At 40.3% G+C, this 22,571-nt stretch overlaps 1 protein-coding gene across 13 annotated transcripts in view; it reads left to right on the top strand.

Annotated features, from left to right (window-relative positions):
• The window catches only part of SRBD1 (S1 RNA binding domain 1), a 400,072-nt gene that overhangs the window by 193,057 nt on the left and 184,444 nt on the right, over positions 1-22,571 (top strand). For 6 of the 13 annotated variants that reach the window (XR_009248665.1, XR_009248664.1, XR_009248667.1 and 3 more), the window contains exons 20-22: positions 8,397-8,581; positions 12,078-12,363; positions 19,359-19,534. Coding sequence is in view for 6 of the 13 variants with exons in the window: in XM_058684229.1 (XP_058540212.1) it covers positions 8,397-8,581; positions 12,078-12,363; positions 19,359-19,533 (646 nt within the window). In the remaining 7 variants the exon portion in view is untranslated. Of the gene's footprint in view, positions 1-8,396; positions 8,582-12,077; positions 12,969-16,799; positions 17,338-19,358; positions 20,172-22,571 lie in introns of those variants that run through there. The other 7 variants (XR_009248669.1, XM_058684231.1, XM_058684233.1 and 4 more) reach the window with 5 other exon arrangements.

Here is a 22,571-nt window from a genome sequence, read left to right on the forward strand (position 1 = left end):
TGACTGTGAGCAACCCAGAAGGCGCAGGACTTGAGGTGATTTGTAACTTTCCTGAGCTCACACACTCACACACCTCCTCACATCTAAACTTCACCGCAGCTTGCTTCTGCGTTCGCATGCCAGCTCACTTCTGCAATGATAAAAACATGTCTCTTTGTGGGGAAAGTTGCCTGAAAAGAAACCCAACAACAAATAAATGCTGTGAAAAAAAAAAAAAGTGAAGATTAGGTAAACAGATGTAAGAAATTATTTGCACATTTGAAAGGTGCATTTTTCTGGGCTTGCCTCACAAGAGTTGGCAGCTTTGGGACGTGAAAATTAAGACAGAATCGTTGCTGACTTGTGACAAGTGATGTGTTAGCATGTGTGTTACCCAGCCGGTTACCCTACGTTAGTTCCTGTGGAGCTGTGACTGCCTCTTCAGAGAGATACACAGCATCATGAGAGGGTGGCCAAGCCTAAACTATTAAGGTAAGTGGGCAGGTTATAAAAGTGATTTTAGGTTTTCTTTTCTTTTTTCTTCTTTTTGGTAGTTAAAACCCCCAAACATCAGATCGTAATTCCCAGGAAGTAACATTTATCACATTTTTGAAAGGGCCTTCACAAAAGAGCCGGTCAAAGAGCATCTGCCCATTTGACAACCAGATGACCAGGCTGTGGGCTCTTAGGAAGGGACAGTCATGTCTCATGCCCTGCTCGCTGTCCTGACACACCCTGCCTCCAAGTTTCAGGCAAGTCTGGTGGAAGGAACTGGGAACTTGAGGAATCTGAGACAGTACCTGACTGTCCCCTAGCTCTGTCTGGAAGCGGTACAGTACCAGACTACCTGGGTTCACACCATGCCTGTTTGATCTGGGAAAGTGATTTAATCTCCCTGTACCTCAGTGTCCTTGTCTGTTCAGTGAGGAAAAGCATAGTACCTGTCTCATGGGATTACATGAGTTGATATATCTAGAATTCTTAGCCCCTGGGGCAGAGGAAGCTATTGTTGTTGCTGTAATTATTATCGCTGTTTTCTCTAAGTTTATGTATTTATTTATTTAGGTAATCCCTACAACCCAACGTGGGGCTCGAACCCATGACCCCAAGATCTAGAGGCACATGCTCTTACAGCTGAGTCAGCCAGTTGCCCCTTATTGCTGTTATTTTTGTTGTGATTGAGGAGGGGCTGTCAAGCTGAGCCTTTTATAAAAGAAAAGGGGGGTGTGGTTTATAAACATGGGTCTCCCAGGAAGAAATTGTTCTACCATGTGATCTGGCGATAATTTGGGTCATTTAACATTGCTAATTAACATTAACGCTGGGTCTTGGGACTAAAGAAAATGCTGTGGTTTCTGTGCTGCATTGTTGGATCAGCCTGTTAGCACCCAGTGGAGGAGGAGTGGCAGGGACTTGCCAGCCAGCCACAACATTGCGTTTGCTTCAGTCTCTCTCATCTCCAAAGTATCGGCCCTCTCCTTCTCTCCTCTTCTTCAGGCTTAGATCACTCAGTCTGGAGCCTGAAATTCAGTAGGGTATCGATCTAGTCTCCCACTGTCTCCCTCCTCCCTTTCCTGTCCCCAGTCTCACTATGGATTTTAACTTTAGCCTGTCTTCTAACTCTCTGTGGGACCAGAAGCAAATTACTTTCACCTCAATTGCACACTCTCTAAATGGAATAAAAATGGCTCTGCCCATTCAGAGGACAGCTAGGGGTTTTATGGAAATGACAGATGTTTAGCATTTTCAAATTCCTTGAAAGGAGGATTCTTTGGCAGTACCAAATTCATAGTAAAAAGGCTGTTTTCTCAAGGAGGAAGGGCCTTACCCTAATACCTGAGCTTTATCCCCTAGTAGTGCCGGAGCTATTTAATTTCAGCTCTGCCATCACTAGCCTGTATGTTTCTGAGGACTACTTTTTTTATTTGCTCTCTTCTTTCAAATATTCACAGGCACTAATCCACATTATGGCTTTACAGCCAGTAAATTAAATTATATGAATTCTAAACACAGTGTTTTTGAGCTGTAGAGAGTGTACAGCCTTTGAAACCACTAACTTAATTTTGTCCAACTTTTACTGAGTAACTCAAAAAGAGCCAAACTTTTTCCTTTTGAATTTGGTTTGAAAAAAAAAATAATAAATTGTTCCCAGGCAGTGGTCCTTGGGTGCCAAAGTTTAGCCGTGATCTAAATCTTCTGTCTGCATTGAATATTCCCCAAACTAAAGGGTTAAGGAGTGTTAATGAAGAGGTGATATATGAGAGCTTTTTCCTTACCTACATCCTTGCGGTCTCCGATGTGTGACTTGGGGCACATCACTTAATCTATCAGAGTTTTGATTCTCTTGTCTGCAAATCTATATCCACAATAAATTTTTGAGAGAGTTCAATGAAATCATCTTTATTGAGCACTTTCAAAGTGTGTTTATCTGCAGGTAAAATCCTACTTCCTGCTTCTAGAAGACCAGGTGGAAGTGGAAGATTATTTATTCTGACATATTGTCTTTGCTTAAAATTAGACTTAGTAAGCTCATTCGAGGCAGAGGCTCTGTCACCGTCTTTCATAGTCTTCTTCCACAGTAAATAAATACTTAGTGAAAAAAGCTGAATATGCTTCTCTAAATTATTTTTCAGATGCTTCAAAATGCTTTAGCATTTTGTCACATTCCTTTGAAGAGCTGTGTGTGTGTGTGTGTGTGTGTGTGTGTGTGTGTGTGTGTGTTTAAAGCAACCAGACTCCATGGAAAGAGGATGATCAAGCTGAGTAATATAGGATTGTTGGGGTTTTCTCTGGTTCTTTTTATTCGAGAGGAGGTGTTGTTGTTTTAAAAAATGTAAGAAAACTAATTTCCCTTTGTCACTTATAAGTTTATTTCTAAGGCAGCTCCTAAAACAGATTTTAGAAATGATGTGATTACATCATTTCAGTGCATGATGCCTTCCCATTTTTATCTACTCATACCCATTTGGATGTATATGTATATACATTTTTAAAATTACAGTTTTAATTATATTATCATCACACAGTATACCATAACCTAGCAAGTGGTTCTGAAATAGGAAAAGCCACATAAAAATCAATACTACTTATTCTTTGTGGCATTGGTTTTTTATTATTTCACTGATCGTAGATGTTTTGTTTGATGCAACTGTGTAAGCACACTGGCATTTTTTTTATAAAGCTAATTCCCTCTACTAAATTGCTAAAATAAAATAAAACAGCTTTCTAAGGATATGTTCTCTACAGACAGTTAATGCAGTGTGCATGCCATGTGTGTATATGCATGTATATGCATATACATATGCATATGCAGTTTCTATGCATGTATACCAGATCTTTGAAAAAGAAGGAAACATTTGAAGTTCTTCAGAAGTTAGAAGCAGGTAATAGTGTGATGCTTCTAAACCAAGTCTTTTGGAAGACAAACTGCTTCTTAGTCTATGACAGCTCCTTTTCAATTGCTCTTGTTTTTTGTTTTTATTTCTGCCACTCATAGATGCAGGGGGGTGTTCAGATGCAGGGTTTGTTCAGATGCAAGAGGTGCTCCAAAGACACGCCAACTGATACCAAGCCAGTGCCGCCGAAGATGCCCCTGGCTGCCTCCTGGATAGCCCCATACCATTTAAAACTCTACGCTTAGGGGCGCCTGGGTGGCTCAGTCGGTTGAGCGTCCGACTTCGGCTCAGGTCACGATCTCACGGTTCGTGAGTTCGAGCCCCGCGTCAGGCTCTGGGCTGATGGCTCAGAGCCTGGAGCCTGCTTCCGATTCTGTGTCTCCCTCTCTCTCTGCCCCTCCCCCATTCATGCTCTGTCTCTCTCTGTCTCAAAAATAAATAAACATTAAAAAAAAATTAAAAAAAAATAAAACTCTACTCTTAGATAAAAGTCCATAAGGGCTTTCAGAGCAATTCCTGTATCCTTTCTTGAAAGGGTTACATTTTTTAAAAGTTTATCTGCAGGCCTCAGAAGCCAGTTGGCTGTAAGTTCTTGTGAAAAAATTGCTTGCGGTAAGTTTCTCTGGTTGATCACATGCTAAGAAAAGCCACTGAAGGGTTATCTTCAGTTACCTACCAGCTTCTCCAATACAGTAGATTCTGTGGGCCTCTCCCTAAACGCACTCTACTTGAATTTACCATTACTCATGGATTTTGCACCAGCAAAGAGTTTTAAGGATTTGGGCCCAGTTCAGTGTCTCAGTTTAACACAGAGGTTAGACGATTAATGATTAAGGCGCAACTCACATTGCTGCCCCTTTGACATGGCTGCTGACACAGCAGATGCAGTAAAGCCAGCACCCTCCCTCCAAGCTGAACTAAGCGTGTACTGCTGTGTGCCCACCTGTGTAGATGCAGCTCCTGTAGGCAGTGTGAAAGGAGTCCCGGGTCTTTCTTTTCTGCCACAGTGGAACTTATAGTTGGTCTTTAATATTAAGAGCAGTACATTTGAAAATACACGTAGAACCTGTGGTATTGGCATAAAAAATTATTTCTGAACTTTCATTTGTGTCCCACCACTTACTCTGCAATCATAGTTAGAATGTCGGGCTTTCTCCTAGAGTACAAGCTCTCCTTTTAAATCACTGAACATCTCCCTGAATTACAAATCACGGCCTGCTTTGTCTGTATACCTACTCACTTACAAAATGACCGTGCTCTTGCATTTTATGTTTTGTTTACTGATAAAATTGCAACTGAGTCAAACGAATGGATAAAAATAAACCAGTACTAAAGTCTCTTGGAAATGTTGAGAGTGGACAGACGACTTCACGCCCTGAGCCCTTGCAGCCTGGCTCTTAGCGAAATTGCAAAGCCTGTGTGTTGGGCCCACACACAGGCTAGGAGCCTGTTGCTAAGAGCAAGTTGTTTTTAAAGCAACCGACTTGCATCACCATGGTTCTCCTGTGCTCCGTGGAGTGCCTTGGTGCTTTAATGCCACAACGCCAGTCCCCGGCTCCCGAACTGAATGGATATATCTGAAGTCTTACGAGTCTCAAGAATTTCTTATTCTTTGGGGGGAAATGTTGCAAAGATTAACTCTGTGAGAGGAAAACCCTTGAGTATGTAACAAGTTTCTGTTGCAAATATCAGCGATTTTAGGTTATATAAGCATTCTGCTTGAAAAACAAGCATCATCTCTGCTGCAGTCTGTGTTTTAACTTCGTGCAGATGTGCGCTAAAAGAACATGATGTGCTTATTTGTTGCATTTATGCTACTTTCTTACTTTACTTAAGTAAGATGGATGAAATTTCATATTAAGTAAAAACAGCAGCTCTGACGGCAGTCCTTAGCAAACTGAAAAGCCTTCCAGAGACAGTGGAGAAAATGACACTGTGACTTTAATAACTCATTCACGTTTGAGAGAATTGTCTACATAAATGCATGTATGTAATAATTTCTGTGTGGGATTTATCAGTATTAGCTGTCTCATGTGTAAAACTAATCTGCCATTAAATCATGTTGGTGAAATGTTACCAGAAGTATTATGTTTTATATATAGCCCTTATTTTGACATGACTGCAGTTATAAACAGAAACACGCTGATGTGTATGGCATGAAACTCCAGTCAGTGAAAATGGCTGTGTGGCCTTGGGCAAATTATTTAACTTCCCTGAACCTTAGTTTTCCTTTTCTGTGTGATAGGACACCTAGCCTTTAGGATTATTGTCAGGATTAAATGAGCACATCGATCGAGCACTTGCGTAATTCCTGGCACTTACTTGTTAGTACACGTTCACCTCCTTTCTGTGTTCCAAGCTTCATAAAAGGCAGTGTGTTTTTATATGGTATTTTTGAGGCAGAAAGTACTTTGTATTGAGTATTACTTAGCCTATCCAGTTCTAAAATGAAACTTTGTATTACATGTTACTTACCACATTCAACTCCAGGGTGAAAATTCAGAATATGTAGAATAAATTTTTCTTAGGCTATTTAAAGAACACATATTTATTGAATGATTACCAACTGTAAAACATTGTTTCCTATCATTTACAGTTGAATGTATTTGAAATCCAGGAGGGGAGCAATCAGTCTGAATGCTATATTCCCAGTTCATTTTACAGTCCCTCTCCCCCTTTGGTTTGCTATTTTTCCTTTTTCATCAACCCTGTTGTAACTTTAAGAAAGTTGTCAAAATAAAGTAGCATTTGACTTTGTTCCATAGTCATTTAAAAATAGGATTGATCAATACGAAACATTAGCCAGGAGCACAATTTGGTACTTTTTTATTGATTTCAGTTACCAGTGCCCTCGGGCTTCTGGTGTGAGAATGAAAATGATATATGAAATATGCACCCAGGTTAAACAGACTGATTTTCTTTTTACATCTGCAACCACTATAAACAGAATTCTTTATATGGAAGTGGCTTTGGAAGCAGTTTAGTCTCACACGCATGGGCACGCGCATGTACACACACACATGCACACACACACACACACACACACACACACACAACCTTAAGACTCCAAGCAGCCTCCTAAGCCAGTGTTTTTGTTATTGAGGCCAAGACTTGTACAGTGCTTTGGAAATTTTCTGCCATTTAGTTACTTTTATTAATTATAAAATGCCATTCAAAGTTACAGATTTACAGCCCATGAATCTGCTTTGGCATCTTAATGGTGATTATAAGCCAGAATCTTGAGGATTTGAAAGATGTTCTACTAAATAACTAGTTACAGACCAATCAAGCCAAGAGGATAAATACCGGGGAAGCCTGCTCAGCAGGGCATATGCATCATTTAGAAAGTTGTGCACAAAAGTTGGCTGTGGGCAGAAGTTGTCGTAGGTCAGCTGTCCCATCAGTCAGCTTCAGCAGCTGTTCCCTGTCACCAGGGCCCTTATGTGCTACTGCCTGTCCAACAACACCAGCAGATACTGGCTACCTCTCTGGTGGGCTGGAGAAGCCATGGACACACACACTTACAGTGTAGGTCTCACTGGCCACCAGCTTGGACAGCGACCAAGCACCAATTCCTTGGTCTTTCATTAGACCATTCACCAAGATCTACTCTCTAGAGAATTAGTTGGATATTGGGGAATCTATCTGTTTTTCAACAAAAATATAGCCATGGGAATATAGAAAGATGGCACATTTGGGCCCAAAGAGATGCCCTCAGTGAGAGATGAGAGAGCTTTCTCCACCAGGTGCCAGATGATCAGTACTACATGATCACTGAAGAGGCTTTTCTGGTTGAACACAACAATGCAGAACGAGACTGGAAATGACAAGCATTCCTTTTGTGATAATGCAGCACCCTGCCAAATGGGATACATCCCAATTCTGATTATAGACAAGCCTCCAACAGTTTTTTTTTTTTCCCTTCTTGTGTTCCAGAAACATCCTTAGAGGAAAGGATTTGAGGGCATTAGTATCACTATCTGTCTGATTACTGTGTTGACATTTTTAAAGTGCCATTAATCATAGGAAATGGAACTTAATGATGTTGAAAAATACCCAGCCAAGAACTGTCAAGAAAGTTAGCTACGGCCCAATATTCAGATGAAACTGAAGGGGGTAATTCCTTAACCCTTTGCTTTTTTCTTAATTATTACTGAACTCGGAAGCTAAGTAATTGAGAGGCAGCAAATAAGGGAATGCTAAACATAGCAAAGGGAAATTGAGAAAGGCAGGTATTTTTATTTTGTAAATATTGCAACTACAATTTATACAGCATATGACGATAATATTCATCTTAAGATGATGTAATTGAGATCTTACTTGCCTCTACCCCTTCCATTTTGTAAGAAAGTTATTTTTTCTTTTTAATATCTCCTCCCATATTTTTTCTGTGGACTCAATACTTAATATACTTGATATAATCTATTCCATGTGAAGCTTGACTGGCGATGAGATTTGAGAATTCGTAGGCTGACAGTATACCTGCACAGCTAACACTGCCGTCCTGGGGCCACAAAAGTAAAAAGCAGTGATATGGCATATGAAAAGAATAATTCATTTGTCAAAAGCTGGCAGTTCTTACTGGATATTTTGCTGGATTTTGATAGCATCAGTTCTTGTTTGCCTGTTAGCGAATTTAAATTCAAATAAGTGTTCCTAACTCGAATTTAGGAAACATGAGGTAAACTGAGGTATCCTTACTTAGAAAATATATATGACACTAAACTCTAATGAACATTACACTGTAAAGTGTTTCTGATCCTGATTTTGAGCAGGTGCTTCATTGGGAAACAGCACAAGAACCTAAATTTATCGCCTCCTCTTTTTTTTTTTTTCCAAGATAGATCATTCATCATAGCACGGGACACATAATAGATATTCAATCAAGACTGATTGATTGGTTGATTAATGATACATGGATCTGACATGAATGTATTTTAGGGTGACCTCTTTGAAAAATAAGTAATATTTGGAAAATAAGTAATACTATTAATAAGTGTTGGGCTTTTTTTGTCCCTGCAGGTTTTTGTCATTCATCAGAGGGACGCTGTATGAGATTGGAAAGCCTGAAATGGAGCAAAAAATAAATTCGTTCCTTGAAAAGGAGGGCATAGAGAAAATTGCAGAAAGTTTGCAAACAACAGTTCACACCTTACAGGTCATCATAGATGGTCTCAGCCAGCCTGAGAGCTTTGACTTTCGAACAGGTAAATAATTAAACGTGAATAACAGCACCTTTTACTTGTATAGCTCACGTTATCTCCCGTGGCCCTCACAACAAACCTCTGCCATAAGCAAAAACGGATATTATTCTCCATTCTGTACGTGTGGAAACTAAAGCACAGTGACCTTTCTTCAAAGTCATTGCAGGTAGTTAGTATCCAGAGCCAAAGCTAGAAGCCCTCTCTTCCCACTCCTTATCCCATGCTTATTTTCCATCACACTAGACTTAAATGCATCACACACTGGCTGCTGTGTGCATGGAGGCACGCATTTTTCATAATCCTTTTGTAAGCTGTTATCTCGTAGGAGCCAGAAGTCCAAGGTGAGGCATTCAGTTCATAAACTAAAAAGTGAATCTTCTTCCTAAATTACAGCCTTCCAGGTTACTGGATTCTGTGTCAGCGAACACACTGAACAAATAAGATACTATCTCTCTGTTGATTTTCCTTCTAATTAAAAGTGCTCTCAGTTTTCAGCATAGGTAGATGGTGAGGGAACAGCCATAGTTGTTGAGAGCAATGACCCGATGAAAAAGAATTAAGGGATCAAGTGACCTACTTCCTAAAGAAGTTTGAATAGGAAGCACAGATTTAAATGAATCTGTACTTGTATCATAACCAGTTTTATGACACCATATTTAGGGCCTGACTCTTTTCAGTCTGAGTTAGGCTCCGTTGAGGGGGTTAGACATGCTTCTTTGAAAAGGTTTAAAGGAGTTTAAAAACACACCCAATAAGGGGTGCCTGGCTGGCTCAGTCGGAAAAGCAAGTGACTCCTGATCTCAGGGTTGTGAGTTCAAGCCCCACATTGGGTATAGAGCTTACTAAAAAATAAATAAACTTAAAAAAGAAGAAAAACTCACCCAGTGAGTTATACTATTCCCTCAACTTTTCTGTAAGTCAGAAATTACTTTTTTTTTTTTTAAGTTAGAGAAAAAATACACAGTAAGATGTATGACAAAAATGTAGGAGACCCCAGGGTGGTCCGTCCAAAGTGGATGTTTCAGTAGACAGATCCACCTTCATTTGGAGTCCTGATGTCTTTGTATGTGAATTCTCTGTTGTTTAGCAGGATACCAGGGAGAGCAGCAGTTCTCAAACCTGGTGGGATACGAGGCTGGTATGCCTAGGACCACCACATATAGAAGACTGGGAACTATTCTCTCTCTAGCTGCAGGCCTCCTGTACTGGGTTTTCTTGTCCGTCTTCATTTTTCTGTCTTGGTGTCGATTACTCCATTATCCTAGTTACATTGTAGACTAAGAGCAAAGATCGACATTCAGATTATATGGTTCAATTAAACAACCAACTGCTAAGTAGAGGTCCTCACCTTGTCATGCCCTTAGTGAGCAGAAAACCTGGGCTCTGGACCAAGCTTACCAGTTACTGCAGTGTTTTATCAGTGTGACAAGTGAACTTTCAAATAAATCTCTTTTAAACTCACTTTGGAATTGACCTTTGCCCTAGTGTAAGTCACAATTCTCAAAATGTCTGAAAACTTTTATTTTAATACTAAAAATATCCCCAAGAGGGAAGGCAAACAGTCATACTTGAGAAGAGGCAGTTAGTATGTTGGATATTTCCTCATTACAGTATTTATAAATGTTACATTTTTTCTTTTCTCCGTCTTCTCAAAAATATATCCTTCCTTGATGCCACATTCTTTCCCTGTACCCATCCCGTCTTCTATTTTCTCAGTGGCGTGATCAGTTCTATTTCTATTAACACTCTGGTTGCTAGTTAGTTCCTATAATTGGGTTTGTCAGAAGCAGCCCAGTGACAGGAGACTGACTATGTAGGCTTGGCCATCAAAGTGTTAACGTTTGCCTGGTACATGGAGGATTTTCTGATTTCTCAGTGGCCCAGGCTGTCTTCAGGAACATGTTAAGTAGTTCCTGACTCTGATTTTCCATGCAAAATTAAACTCAGCAGCTGATCAGGAACCCTTGGGGAATCTGTGGCAGCTGAACCTCTGTAAGAAAAAAGAATTTCCAAGCATAAAAACAACGCCTGTGAGACCTCAAGACCATCCTACCTCTGATCCTGATCATTGACTCAGTTTCACTTTGCTTTGACACAGTCGCTGCCCAGTGTAATATTACAACAGGTTTCTTGCTTCTGGAATCCACTGCTTCAGTGTCAGGGGAAAAATCTAAAGAATCAATTCGTTTTTGCATATTCCTTTTTTATGAGGAAAATGAGATTTGAGGTTTAAAGAGGGCTTTTTTGTTTTACAGGCAAAAGGTAAATTAAAAAAAGAAAAACAAACTTGATTTCAGGATGGTTGGACTGGGGGAGGGGAACCAAGAGGTGGCCAGTTGTTAGTACAACTGTAAAGGATAGCTTTAACAAGTAATCAGGATCAAGCCAACAGCTGTGGAGGAAAAGGAAGTGGGATGGGTGGAGGGAAAATGAGGCCTTGGTAAAAGGAGATCCAAGCATAGAATGTTCTTTGTTATTAGAATCAACATTCAGTAATCCTAGGAAAGGGGGCCAAGAAGAGCATGGGAAAATGGAATCCACAGATAACCCCAGAGTCCCACTTAGACTTTTATTTCTACCCTTCTCCCTCATGAAACCTCTGTTGTTGTTTTTGTTTTGTTTTTACTAGAGCCATGATTCCTTGGCACGCTTAATACCCACTTTTTGGGAGGATGGTGTTAACGAACACTGTACACATACACCGGGGCGAACAAGAAAAGAGGGCTGTGAGGAACTTGAGAGCAGAGATCTGTGTGTCTTCATCTTTGTAGCTCTAGCACCCAGCAGAGTGTGTGGACAGGAGCTGATATATGTTTGATGAGTTGAATTGAAGGAGGAGAAAGAAGATTAGGTACTGGCCGATCTGGGTTTCCGAGCCATAGATAGTCAAGAATCTATTAAGTTTTAGATTGGGTAAATATATTCAAAATGGAGGGAAATTGATTCCTGAATCCCAAATTCATGGAGGGAAATGAGAGAGGAGATCATTTTAATTTCATCTACACTTGACCAAATGTTGACATACTTTCTACCACCTGTAACCAGTTTGAGAATTCAGGAACTGGGGGGAAAACTCCCCATCTTCTGTCGGGGAAGATCTTACTTTTCTCAGTGTTTGTCATTTGGCCTTGTGTATTCATTGAACAAAGATGTTTTCCCATCACCTCCTCATAAAAAGGAACACAAGACCCTCTATTCTTCTCGGTCCTTGTGTGTACTGCTAATGTTTGCATGTTAGCAAGATAGAGTTTGGAGGGAAAAAAGTGTTCAGGTAAATTCTCCTGACCGTTCCTACTATGCGAATGCTGCTTCTCCAGCTGAGATACATTTTCCCTGAAGGCAGGCCTGGGTTTCAGCTTCTTTCGTGGCCCCTCTCAATGCTTACTCCTGGTCCAGCATGTAACTGACACGTGGTAAATACTTATTTACTAATGCATTTTGTGTCTAGGAGGTACAGGACCTACTATTTACGCTGTCTTTTTTTCCCGTTTCCTTGTAGATTTTGATAAACCTGATTTCAAGAGAAGCATAGTCTGCTTGGAAGACCTGCAGGTTGGGACAGTTCTCACAGGCAAAGTCGAGAATGCCACTCTGTTCGGAATTTTTGTAGATATAGGAGTGGGGAGATCAGGGCTAATTCCCATACGAAATGTAACAGAAGCAAAACTTTCTAAAACAAAGAAGAGAAGGAGTCTTGGACTGGGCCCTGGAGAAAGAGTGGAAGTCCAAGTACTCAACATTGACATCCCCCGATCTAGGATTACTCTGGACCTCATTCGGGTGTTGTGAGTGTCGTACTAAAAGTCAAATACTGATTTTATTTCCTCATTTCTACAGGTGGGCAAGAATAAGTCAGATGTTTGTGAATTCTAGGTAGCAGGTGAGAAAGAATTCACTCAATATCAGAAGTATTTTTCAAACGCTTTCCTTATTTTTCTTTCTGAATAAACAGAAAAGTAACAGCTCAATTTCTTTTCCCCTTAAAGAAAACAACTAATAGACATCCTTATGGTCTTTACTTAGTAATGATTTTTTTGACCCAAATCTTATTTTTTGTACTTCATCTTAGACTCCTTTTGCATTTTGTATAACAAATTGTTTCATTTCTACTTGCCAGCTTGCCTTGCTGGACTTGTATGGAATTGCTTTCTTCATCTGAATTGTACGATGTTTCTTGACACAGAAGGATGGGCAGTGTTTCGCCCTCCCTTTTTTACAGATTTTTTTAAATCAGGTCTTTTGGACTTGATTCATGATTTTCTCTTGCCAAGTAAATAAAAAATAGGCCAATTAGATCCTGATGTGTTCATAACCATCAAGTGAATGGCTCAAAACATTTATGAGAAGGATGTATGTATCGACCCCTACAATAAAGTTCTGTGGCTGGTGACCTTGTTTTTGTTATGTTAACTCAGTGAATGACCTAGGAGTATATCTTGATTAAAGATGTGGCACATATGGGAAGCCTCTGGAAATTGGAAGGATGGCATTTGGTTTGACTTTGCTTAGCACAGAAGGGTATATATTCTTTCTTAAGCATTCAGATTAAACTTCAAAGGGGGGAAGAAATGGCCTTCCGAAAGACTGACTTATAGATCAGGTATGAAGGGGCAAGAAAAACAAGTAGATAAAGCAAGTGACTCTTAACTCTGTTTTTGTTCAGTGGAGATGGTGAGTATTAGCATGCCCATTCAGGGTCAAAATTGTTTAAATAGAGCCCATACTAGACTGGTGTTTTGTCCATTCTGGCTGCTCTGCTGATTTGCTTAATGGAGTCATTTGCATTACTGAATGAATACCTGATTTTCTCCATGCGTAATGAGTGGAAGATGGTTCCTAAAGAGGGTAACCAGTCCTGCGCTTATTGCCTGGAACAGTCCTAGTAAATACTCATTCGTCCTAGTATGATTTTTAATAGTGCTTCTTTTTTATTCCCAAACTGTCCCATTGTGCATAATAAGTCATATGATCACCTTAGTAATACAGTCCCTTACAAAGTGGTAAATTAGACTGCATTTACTGATAGTTCTGCCTGGTAGTTTGCCAGTCTCAAAATATGCAGTCTTCCAACTGTTGTACATAGATTTTTTTAAGGCAGTAGGTCCCTTAAAAGTTGTATAACTGAAGGCCTGTTTTCCTGACAGTTTCATTTCTGAAATGCTTTTCTCTCTGTTACTGGTCTTTAAGAGACAGTGGATCTTAATGTTGTACTTTAAGTTGACCTTCCTACTCCTTCCAGTGTTCTTCCTGGTTCATAATTTGTAGATCAGTGATGAGTGATATGTACCCAAAGAGTCTTATTCTGAAGCCTGCAATGTAATTTTTAAAAAATGCTTTTTTTTTTTTAATTGAAGCATAATTGGCATATAACATCATATTAGTTTCAGGTGTACAACATGATTTGATATTTGCATATATTTCAAAATGATTACCATAATAAATCTGGTTAACATCTATCACCATATATGGTCAAACAGATGCTTTTGGGGAAGAGGTCCTCTCCTTGGCCACTTTAAATGCAGGAACCAGAGCATTTGAAGCATCTCTGTTGACCTGGTAGCTAAGCCTTTGTAGACACAAGAAGAGCTTGATATTGAACTGGGTTACGTGGCTGGTCCTTTCCAGCCCAAACATGGTGGAAGCTCTATAAGGCCTACACTGGGAAAAGTGGGGCATGTCTCATTCATCATGTACCCCTAGAAAGTAGCATGGCGCTTGGTGGTCAGTATGTTCAACTAATCCTAGTCCCTATCCTACTGATAATCCACAATGTGACTTTGAGCTGGTATCTTTACTTCTCTGGGCCTCCTTTTCCCAAGTTTAAAATGGGCATGATTGTAATAAAGCATTAATTCTCCCAGAATTTATTGGTGGCCTCCTGACACTGACCATACAGTTATGATGGGAAAATAGACCTTATCCGTGCCCTTATGGAGCTTAGAGTCTATTGAGGAAAAAAGAATCTTTAATTGAGAAATCACATGCAAATATAAAGTTACATTGAGGATAAGCAATATGATAGCTAGCATGTAATAGAGTGGTTTACTTAGTCAGAAATGTCAAAAAATGTTTCGGAGGGGTTTCACTGAAATGTGAAAGATGTCCAGAAGTTAACTAGATAGATATTTTGCTAACCTTAACAAGAGTTGTTTCTGATAAATGGTAGGGGTGAGAGCCTGATGGGATTGGTAAATAGTGGGAGGAGTTAGATTGGGGATTTTGAATATAGACAATTTGTTCAGGAGGTTTGGCTGTCAAGCGAGAAGAGAAATCATATCGTGGTTGGCAGAGGAAAATGGAGTCCAGAGAGAGTTTTTGTATTTTTTTAAGAAGAAATAATAATATGTACAAATGGAAATGAGCTAGTAAAACAGGAAAATTTGAGACGGGAGACCGAGAGGAATCGCTGGAATGATACCCTTGAGTAGATGAGACTGGGTGGGATCTAGTACACAGTGACTGGTCTGAAATAGGAATACAAACAGTGTGTCCATCTTAACAAGAGAGAAGATTGCATGGGCCCAGACATAGGGAGGAGGACGTGATGATGGAAGCTCATAGAAAGTCTCCTTGGGTCACTTCTATTTCTCTCATTGAAATAAAAAGGAAGGTCATCATAGGAGCCTGAAGATCAGGGGTAGAGAGAATTGGAGGTGTGAGAAGAAAGGAAAAGGAAAGAAAAGGATGAAAAGAGTGAAAAGCCTAGGGAAATAGAGTGTGACTTCCAGTCAATGTTAAATGTTCCACTGCAGGTTAAGGGTCAGGCAAGTGGAAGATCAGTGCACTTGCTTATATAATTTTCTTCCACCACATCAGCTAGATGGGCACAGGTGGTGAGGTGGATCTAATCAGGTTTGGGAGTTTGCCAAGTGAGTAAAATGGAGAGAAGAGCAAGGAAGTTGAGGGAATGTGGACAAAGAAATTGTTGACCATGGAATTTAAACTCCTTAAGAAAGAGTGTAATGGGGAAATGAGGGGCAGTGAAAAAGCACAGAATTAATGATTGTAGGTCCTGATGGAGTTGGAGGAATGTTAGAGTGGAGGTAACAGAGGACATAATGGGCGAAAGAGTGGCCATCAGCAGTGGGAAGCTTAACTTTGAAGTTACAGCTTTCAGGGTTGCAGTGCTTAGTAATTATAAAAAGGGGAGGGGATGATCACAGGAATAGGTAGCAGCAGTAGAAGACCAAGGATAAGATCATTAGAAAAGAGAAAGTCAAGGGGCTCCTGAGTGACTAGTGGATTAAGCAGCCAACTCTTGATTTCAGCTCAGATCATGGTTTGTGAGTTCAAGCCCCTCACTGGGCTCTGTGCTGGCAGTATGGAGCCTGCTTGAGATTGTCTCTCGCTTGCTCGCGCTCTCTCTCTGCACCTCCCCTGCTCACTCTCACGCGCTCTCTCTCTCAAAATAAATAAACATTAAAAAGAGGAAGTCAGGGAATTGAACCTTCAGGAAGAATTATCTATGTGGATAATGATTTTAGGAGGCTGTCACAGTAATGCAGGCATAAAATAATGGTGGCTTGGACAAGAATGTTAGTGGTAGAAATGGTGAGAAGTGGTGGGATTCTGGATATATTTGGAAGATGAACACAGAGCCAAACAGGATTTCCTGGTGTATTGGATATAAGATGTAAGACAGACTGGAGTCTAGGATGGTTTTTGGCCTAAGCAACCAGAAGGATGAAATTGTTATCTACTGACATGGAGAAGACTGTGTTGGACGGTTTGGGTGAAGGACTTTATTTTGGACCAGTTGAGTTTGAGATCCTTACTAGACATCTAAGTGGAGATGCCAAATAAGCAGTTGGCTCTTTCAGGCTCTTTCTGAAGTTCAGGGAAGAGAGCTGGGCTGGAAGTGTCAGTTGGTAATCGGCAGCATAAAACTGTACTAACAACCCCAAACTGAATAAGATTACCAGTGGGTATAAATTCTTTGAACATCTCCCTAAGGGCAGGAATTTGTCTTGTCATAGCAGGGCCTGCCTAGATGCCTATTCAGAATTCTCCCCCTCTTCCTTACTAAAAGAATTCTGAATTGAGGGGAGCGATAATGTGACTAATGGACACAGATGTGGCTATGTGGTGTAGTTCTGGCCAGTGAGTGTAGGCAAAAGTCATGGGGCGGGATTCTAGAAAGGCTAGAAACAGTGGGTGTCAGGACCAGCTATCATACTTTTCTTATCCGGTACCCTTGCCCTCCTTCCTGCTTGGAGTGCAGACAGAATGCCGGAAGTGCTGGAGGTCAGACAGTGACAAACACTCAATAGCGACTGCTGGACAGAAAGATAGAAAGTTCCTGAATCCATCTTGGCATTGTAGAGTCACACAACAGCCCTGAACTGCCTACTCTGGACTTCATGTTAGGTGAGAAAAATAAAAGTTTTATTCATTTAAGCTATTGAGGGGGCAGGGGAAGGTTTAGACCAAAGTATATTCCATAATATATATCTGTGTTGTGCCATACTTAAATACCCTATATTTAATATTAGCATGTGACAGGTACTCAATAAATGTTGATTGGATGAGTACATACCTAATAAAAGAGTTTAATAAAAATAGTTGAATATAAAATGTTCCCTAAAATCCAGTTTTCCTTACTCATGTTAGACAATATGATGGAATAAACAGTTCCCATTTATTACAACAACACACTGTAAAATATCTAGAAATAATCTTACAATGTACAAGATCAGTATGAACAAAATGTGTAAAGCTTTACTAATGAATATAAAATAAAAGCAGAAAGCATGAAGGCATACCGTGTTCCTGGATTGGAAGACATGGTATTGTAGAAAAATGAGTCCTCCAAAAATTATTATATATGTCTACTTTTGGCAGAAATCTAGTTATTCTAATCAGCTTTGCTTTTGTTTGTATGTGTATTTAAACTTAAGCTAAAAATTAAACTTATTTCAGGGCACCTAGGTGGCTGAGTCGGTTGAGCATCCGACTTTTGATTTCACCTCAGGTCATGATCTCACAGTTTATGAGTTTGAGCCCCACAGTGAGCTCTGTGCTGATGGCGCAGAGCCTGCCTGGGATTCTCTTTCTCCCTCTCTGTCTGCCCCTTTCTTTCTCTCAAAAATTAAAAAAAAAAATTTTTTTTTACAGTTTAATTAAAAAATATTAAACTTATTTGGAAGAATATGTAAAAAAAATTCAAAACAATACCTTAAAAGAATAATATGAGGGAATAATATGAGGGAATTTGTCCTTCCAGATATAAAATATAGTCAAGAGCTGCCATAATTTAAACAGTATGGTAATAGCACAGGAAGAGATAAACAAAACGGTAGAATAACCAATTCAAAATCAGTGGGGATTTGGGGGGTCTGGATGGGTCAATCCATTAGGCGGCTAACTCTTGATCTCAGCTTAGGTCTTGATCTCAGAACCATAAGTTCAAAGCCCACATTGGGCTCCTCCCTGGGTGTGAAACCTACTTTAAAAAAAACAAAAACAAAATCATTAGAGATTTAGTGTGTGTTAAAAGTGGCATTTCATATTGAGGCAAAATCATATTGACATGCTGTACACAAAAATAAATTCCAGATGGGTTAAACACAGATAAAATTGTAAAAGAACTATAAGCAAACGTAGAAGAGCTTTAAGAAGTGATTGAATAGCCATTGTTGTAGAATGCAAGAAAAAAATAGAACATGGGCCTATAGACCTAAAAGTTCCATTCAGAAGACATTTATTGGATACCTCCATGAGATCCTGTGCCAGGTACTGGAGACAAAAGATGAATATGATATCTTTTGAGGATGTCTGCAGCCATGGGGAGTTGGAATTTAAACTGCGGCACAGAATATTTTAAGTTAAATATCATGGGCGGTTTGGAGTTAAGCCTGGCTGCTATCTACTTCAGAATATGGTGTCATCCCATCTCATTTGCAGCCAAAAGACCCTTTGCAATACTTGGTTTTGCATTAATGGAGTGCTCATGTTGAGGTGTCTATACCTCTAATCCTGACCTCGGAGTTAGCACTTGTGTTAAAACTAGAGATGGAAAGAAGAGACAGAATGGAAAAAACAAAAATACGTATTTAGTCAGTCTTGTCATTTTGGCTTCCTGCCTGAAATCAGTCATAATGAGTTGAATTTAAATAACAGATCATGGAGAACTTCAGAATGACTGGGCTCATTGCCAAAGCAGTCTGTTCCACAGGAAGAAAGATATAGATTTCTTCCCACTCACTCATTTTATACGGTGAGGATGATTCTGTGCGTGGAGGCTGAGTTTATTATTTAGAGGCAGAGTAGGATAAGCAGACTCTGGTCCTGTCAGCACTAAAAATTACCTTTTTAGAAATTAAATGTCACCCCCGAAAAGATTCGCTATTCTCTTAGCTCATCTCAAGAATCTAAACAAGGATTATAATCCCCCTCCTCTCCAGTATTTTTAAGGAGAAACGTCTATCCCAGAAGAGAGGAAATAAATTATCAATCTAAATACTATGGGGAAACCTCTCATGTACTGGAGAATTTGTTACAGCTATATAGTCCATCTCATGTGACAGGTCAATCCTAGCAGAAAAATCTAAAGTTAGAGATGCAGTGTTGAAGGGAGAGATGGGTGAGGGAGGGAGAGCAGTGGAATAGCCCAGCATTGTTTTGTCTCAAGTTTTGAGAGTCTTGTTTTATCTAAGTAATGAGGCCAAATGTAAGTCTCCAGATTTGTTGTAGTATTTTGCAAAAGCAGTCAAGTAATAGATGGACAAAAGCCTGCTACTGAAAGCTTCCCACTTCTGATGAACTTTCCACCTCCTTATAGCCAGGCGCACAGTAACTGGGGAGGTTCTCCCCAAGAGAGCAACTCGCCTTTGGATGTCTTTCTCCAGTCCCAGCCATGGTTCTTTGATCACTTGATGACATTTGCCCACCTGCTTCCCAGGTTTGAATCTCTTGGCCATGAAGAAGAGAGTGGCACCAGTGAAAGTCAGACCTAAGGTTTGTTCAAGTTCTTTGCTTCACAAGGTTAAAAATGATTCCATGAAGCTAAAACTTAATATGCCAGCTGAGTCAAATTTGGTATAATTTGCTACTTGGGTAACCAAAACCACTGAATTTCTGGTAAACCAACAACCTCACTTCACCTATAATGGCACCCTCAGGGAACATCTGAAGGTATTTTGGTCATTTTCTTTTAACTTTATTTTCATTATTTTTCCCAATTGAAAGAGTAATACAAATATTGTCAAAAGTGCAAATAATGAAATACAAAAGCTGGTGAAAAACAAAAATCCCCTGTAATTTGAGGAGTAGCCACCTTTTCTAGTTTATATTTTTTCTCAACTGTTATTCTGTACATAGACTTCTTCATATATAAATATTTTTAACAAATCAGGGTGAGATTATATACACTATACCTTTTTATAATGTAGTACGTACATCTTTCCATGTTAGTACCTACGTATCTACCTTGATGTGTTTCATCGTATGTATGTAAATCACTGCGAACAGTTCTGTGGTGAACACCATGGCACATTGTTCTAGTGCTAGTACTCTTTCCAAGTATACACACGTTTCATTGTTCACAGCTATTATGGAAAACCCCATAAAGATAAAGATCATGTAATGAAACTTCCATTTTGGTATGTCTGTCTGTATATTTGTATTGATACTAGGTTAAGATGTAAAATACATTCTTTATTGTGGGTTGAGATTTTTTTTTTAAGTATGAAAACTGAGGGTGCCTGGGTGGCTCAGTCGATTAAGCGCCCAACTCTTGAGTTCAGCTCAGGTCATGATCTCACGGTTGTGAGGTCGAGCCCCACATCGGGCTCCACACTGGGCGTGGAGCCTGCTTAGGATTCTCTATCTCACCCTTTGTCCCTCCCTTGCTTGTGCTCTCTCTCTTTCAAAAAAAAATGTGTTTTAAGTATGAAAACCAAGGCTGGGAGGCATCTTTCTCTGTGGAGAAATCATTTCTGCTCTCCTGAACTGAGCATGCTCCCCCTCACCACAGAGCCTGTGTAGGTGTCCTGTCATTCCTCTTGCCCGGAGCAGCCTCCCTTTGTTCTCACCCCCACCCCTTTGGATGTCACCCCAGATGGCATTTTCTCAGAAAAGACTTACTGAACTCCCAGACTAAATGAAGTTCACTTTTGTAGGCTCTCCATGCACCATGTGATGCAACTTCCCTTCACTTCCTACACACAGTTTATGACTGTACATTTATGTATGTGATAATAGCATTTAACTAATATCTTCCTCTGTCGATTGGAAACTCCACCAGGACAGCAACCTTGAATTCCCATCGCTATCCATGATATTGGAACCTTCCCCCCTTTTTATTCATTCCTTACATCCTCAGATTTTGACTCCAGCTTCACCAGACCTGAGTTGTCCATTGTTTACCTTGATTCCTCTGGATACAGTGGTTGGCCTTGGTCTCTGCATTAGCTTTGCATTAGGTTTTCTAGAAAACAGCATGAGAAAAAGCTCTGCATTAACTCTGCATTAGGTTTTCTAGAAAACAGCATGAGAAAAAAGCTTATGTACTCATGTTCTATTGGGGTTTACAATTCCAGGGCAGGAAGAGCAAGGGAAAGGGGAAAATGAGTCCAGGTAGTGAGAGGGCAAAAGGAGATGTGCATACAGCCTCATAAGAAAACCCTGCCAGCTTCTTAGAGGCCAGGTTGTCTTTGAAGAAGTTATATGGAATGATGGTGGCTCAGATGTTAAGAGGGTGGAAGGAAGGTAGGAAAGAGGAGGAGTTTATCTGCTTTCTCCTTCCTGTCTCCTGTTTCGCACTGGTCACAGTTCATCCTACCAGGCATGGACTCCCCCATGCTTCTAGGTTGCCTTCTGTGGACAATTGCTAAGGAGGTAGGTATGGTTGGGTCAGACCTTTGTGTTGGAGCTACTTTGAGTCTCACTGCAACAAGTGTGATAGAGGCCACACTGAATTCTAGTCCTTATCCCCACTTCTCCAGTAAGCAGCACTAACTGCAGTGCTCAGCCTCTGGCTGAGGATGAGAGTAGGGGTCACCTGTTGAGGCTGGGTGAATCTGGGAGCATAAACAAGTCCAGTACAGCCTCTGGAGCATTAGAATTGAGCTTCTTCCAAACTAACTGTTTCTGTGATCCACTAGCTCATGAATGCCCACCTTCCCTCCTTTTCCCCCCAGTTATCCCTTGCTCCTATTCTGTACTTGTAGAGCTCAACTTTCACCCAGCTGCTTAGCCAACTCTCCAGCAAACCAACCCCAGCATCTACCCATCCCTGGCCTCATAATGTATGGCAGCACTGGGTAACCTAGGTGCTGAAAAGCCTATGAACCTATTTGTTCATTATTTACAAGGTTCCCTTAGATTACTTCCCTCCCACCTGCACCTCTAAGAACACTGAGCAGAGACTGCACTTCCACTAAAGAAAGAAAATTAGAAATTCAGAGCAGTGGGGAGATCTCTGTGCCTCATGGAGAGTTTGGCTCCTGTATGATTGATACTGGAAGCTGTTGGAGTTGAAAATGGACATGAGTCAGGGGCCAAGAAAACTAAAACTGACAATTAATTGGCCCTTAACCCATCACATTTTTCAAAGAGGAAAACATACCCTCCATACTCCACCCCATCCCCAAGATAAAAACATCAAAAACCCTAGGAGAGGATATGCAAAACCAGACTGTGTATGTCTAATTTGACAAAGGGTTATTTAAAAATAAATTGCTCAAGGCAAAGCGCAGATGAAGAGAGTTCCTTTGGGCTTTGGCCAACTCTTCACTAATACTGTCTGCTGGCCCCAGTGAATAGAGCCAGGACCAAAGAAAATAGTCTGCAATCACAAATTTGCCTCCAGAAACTTTACCTTGGTCTTGTTTGAGTTTGGGTTTTGCTAACAGCTTTATTGAGATATCATTCACCATTTTTAAAAATTTCTTTTTATGTTTTTTCATTCTTGAGAGAGATAGAGAGAGACACACACACAGAGAAAAAAGCCGGGGAGGGGCAGAGAGAGAGGGAGACACAGAATCTGAAGCAG

Source organism: Neofelis nebulosa, chromosome 9 (genome assembly GCF_028018385.1).
Source record: "Neofelis nebulosa isolate mNeoNeb1 chromosome 9, mNeoNeb1.pri, whole genome shotgun sequence".
Classification (NCBI taxonomy): Eukaryota; Metazoa; Chordata; class Mammalia; order Carnivora; family Felidae; genus Neofelis; species Neofelis nebulosa.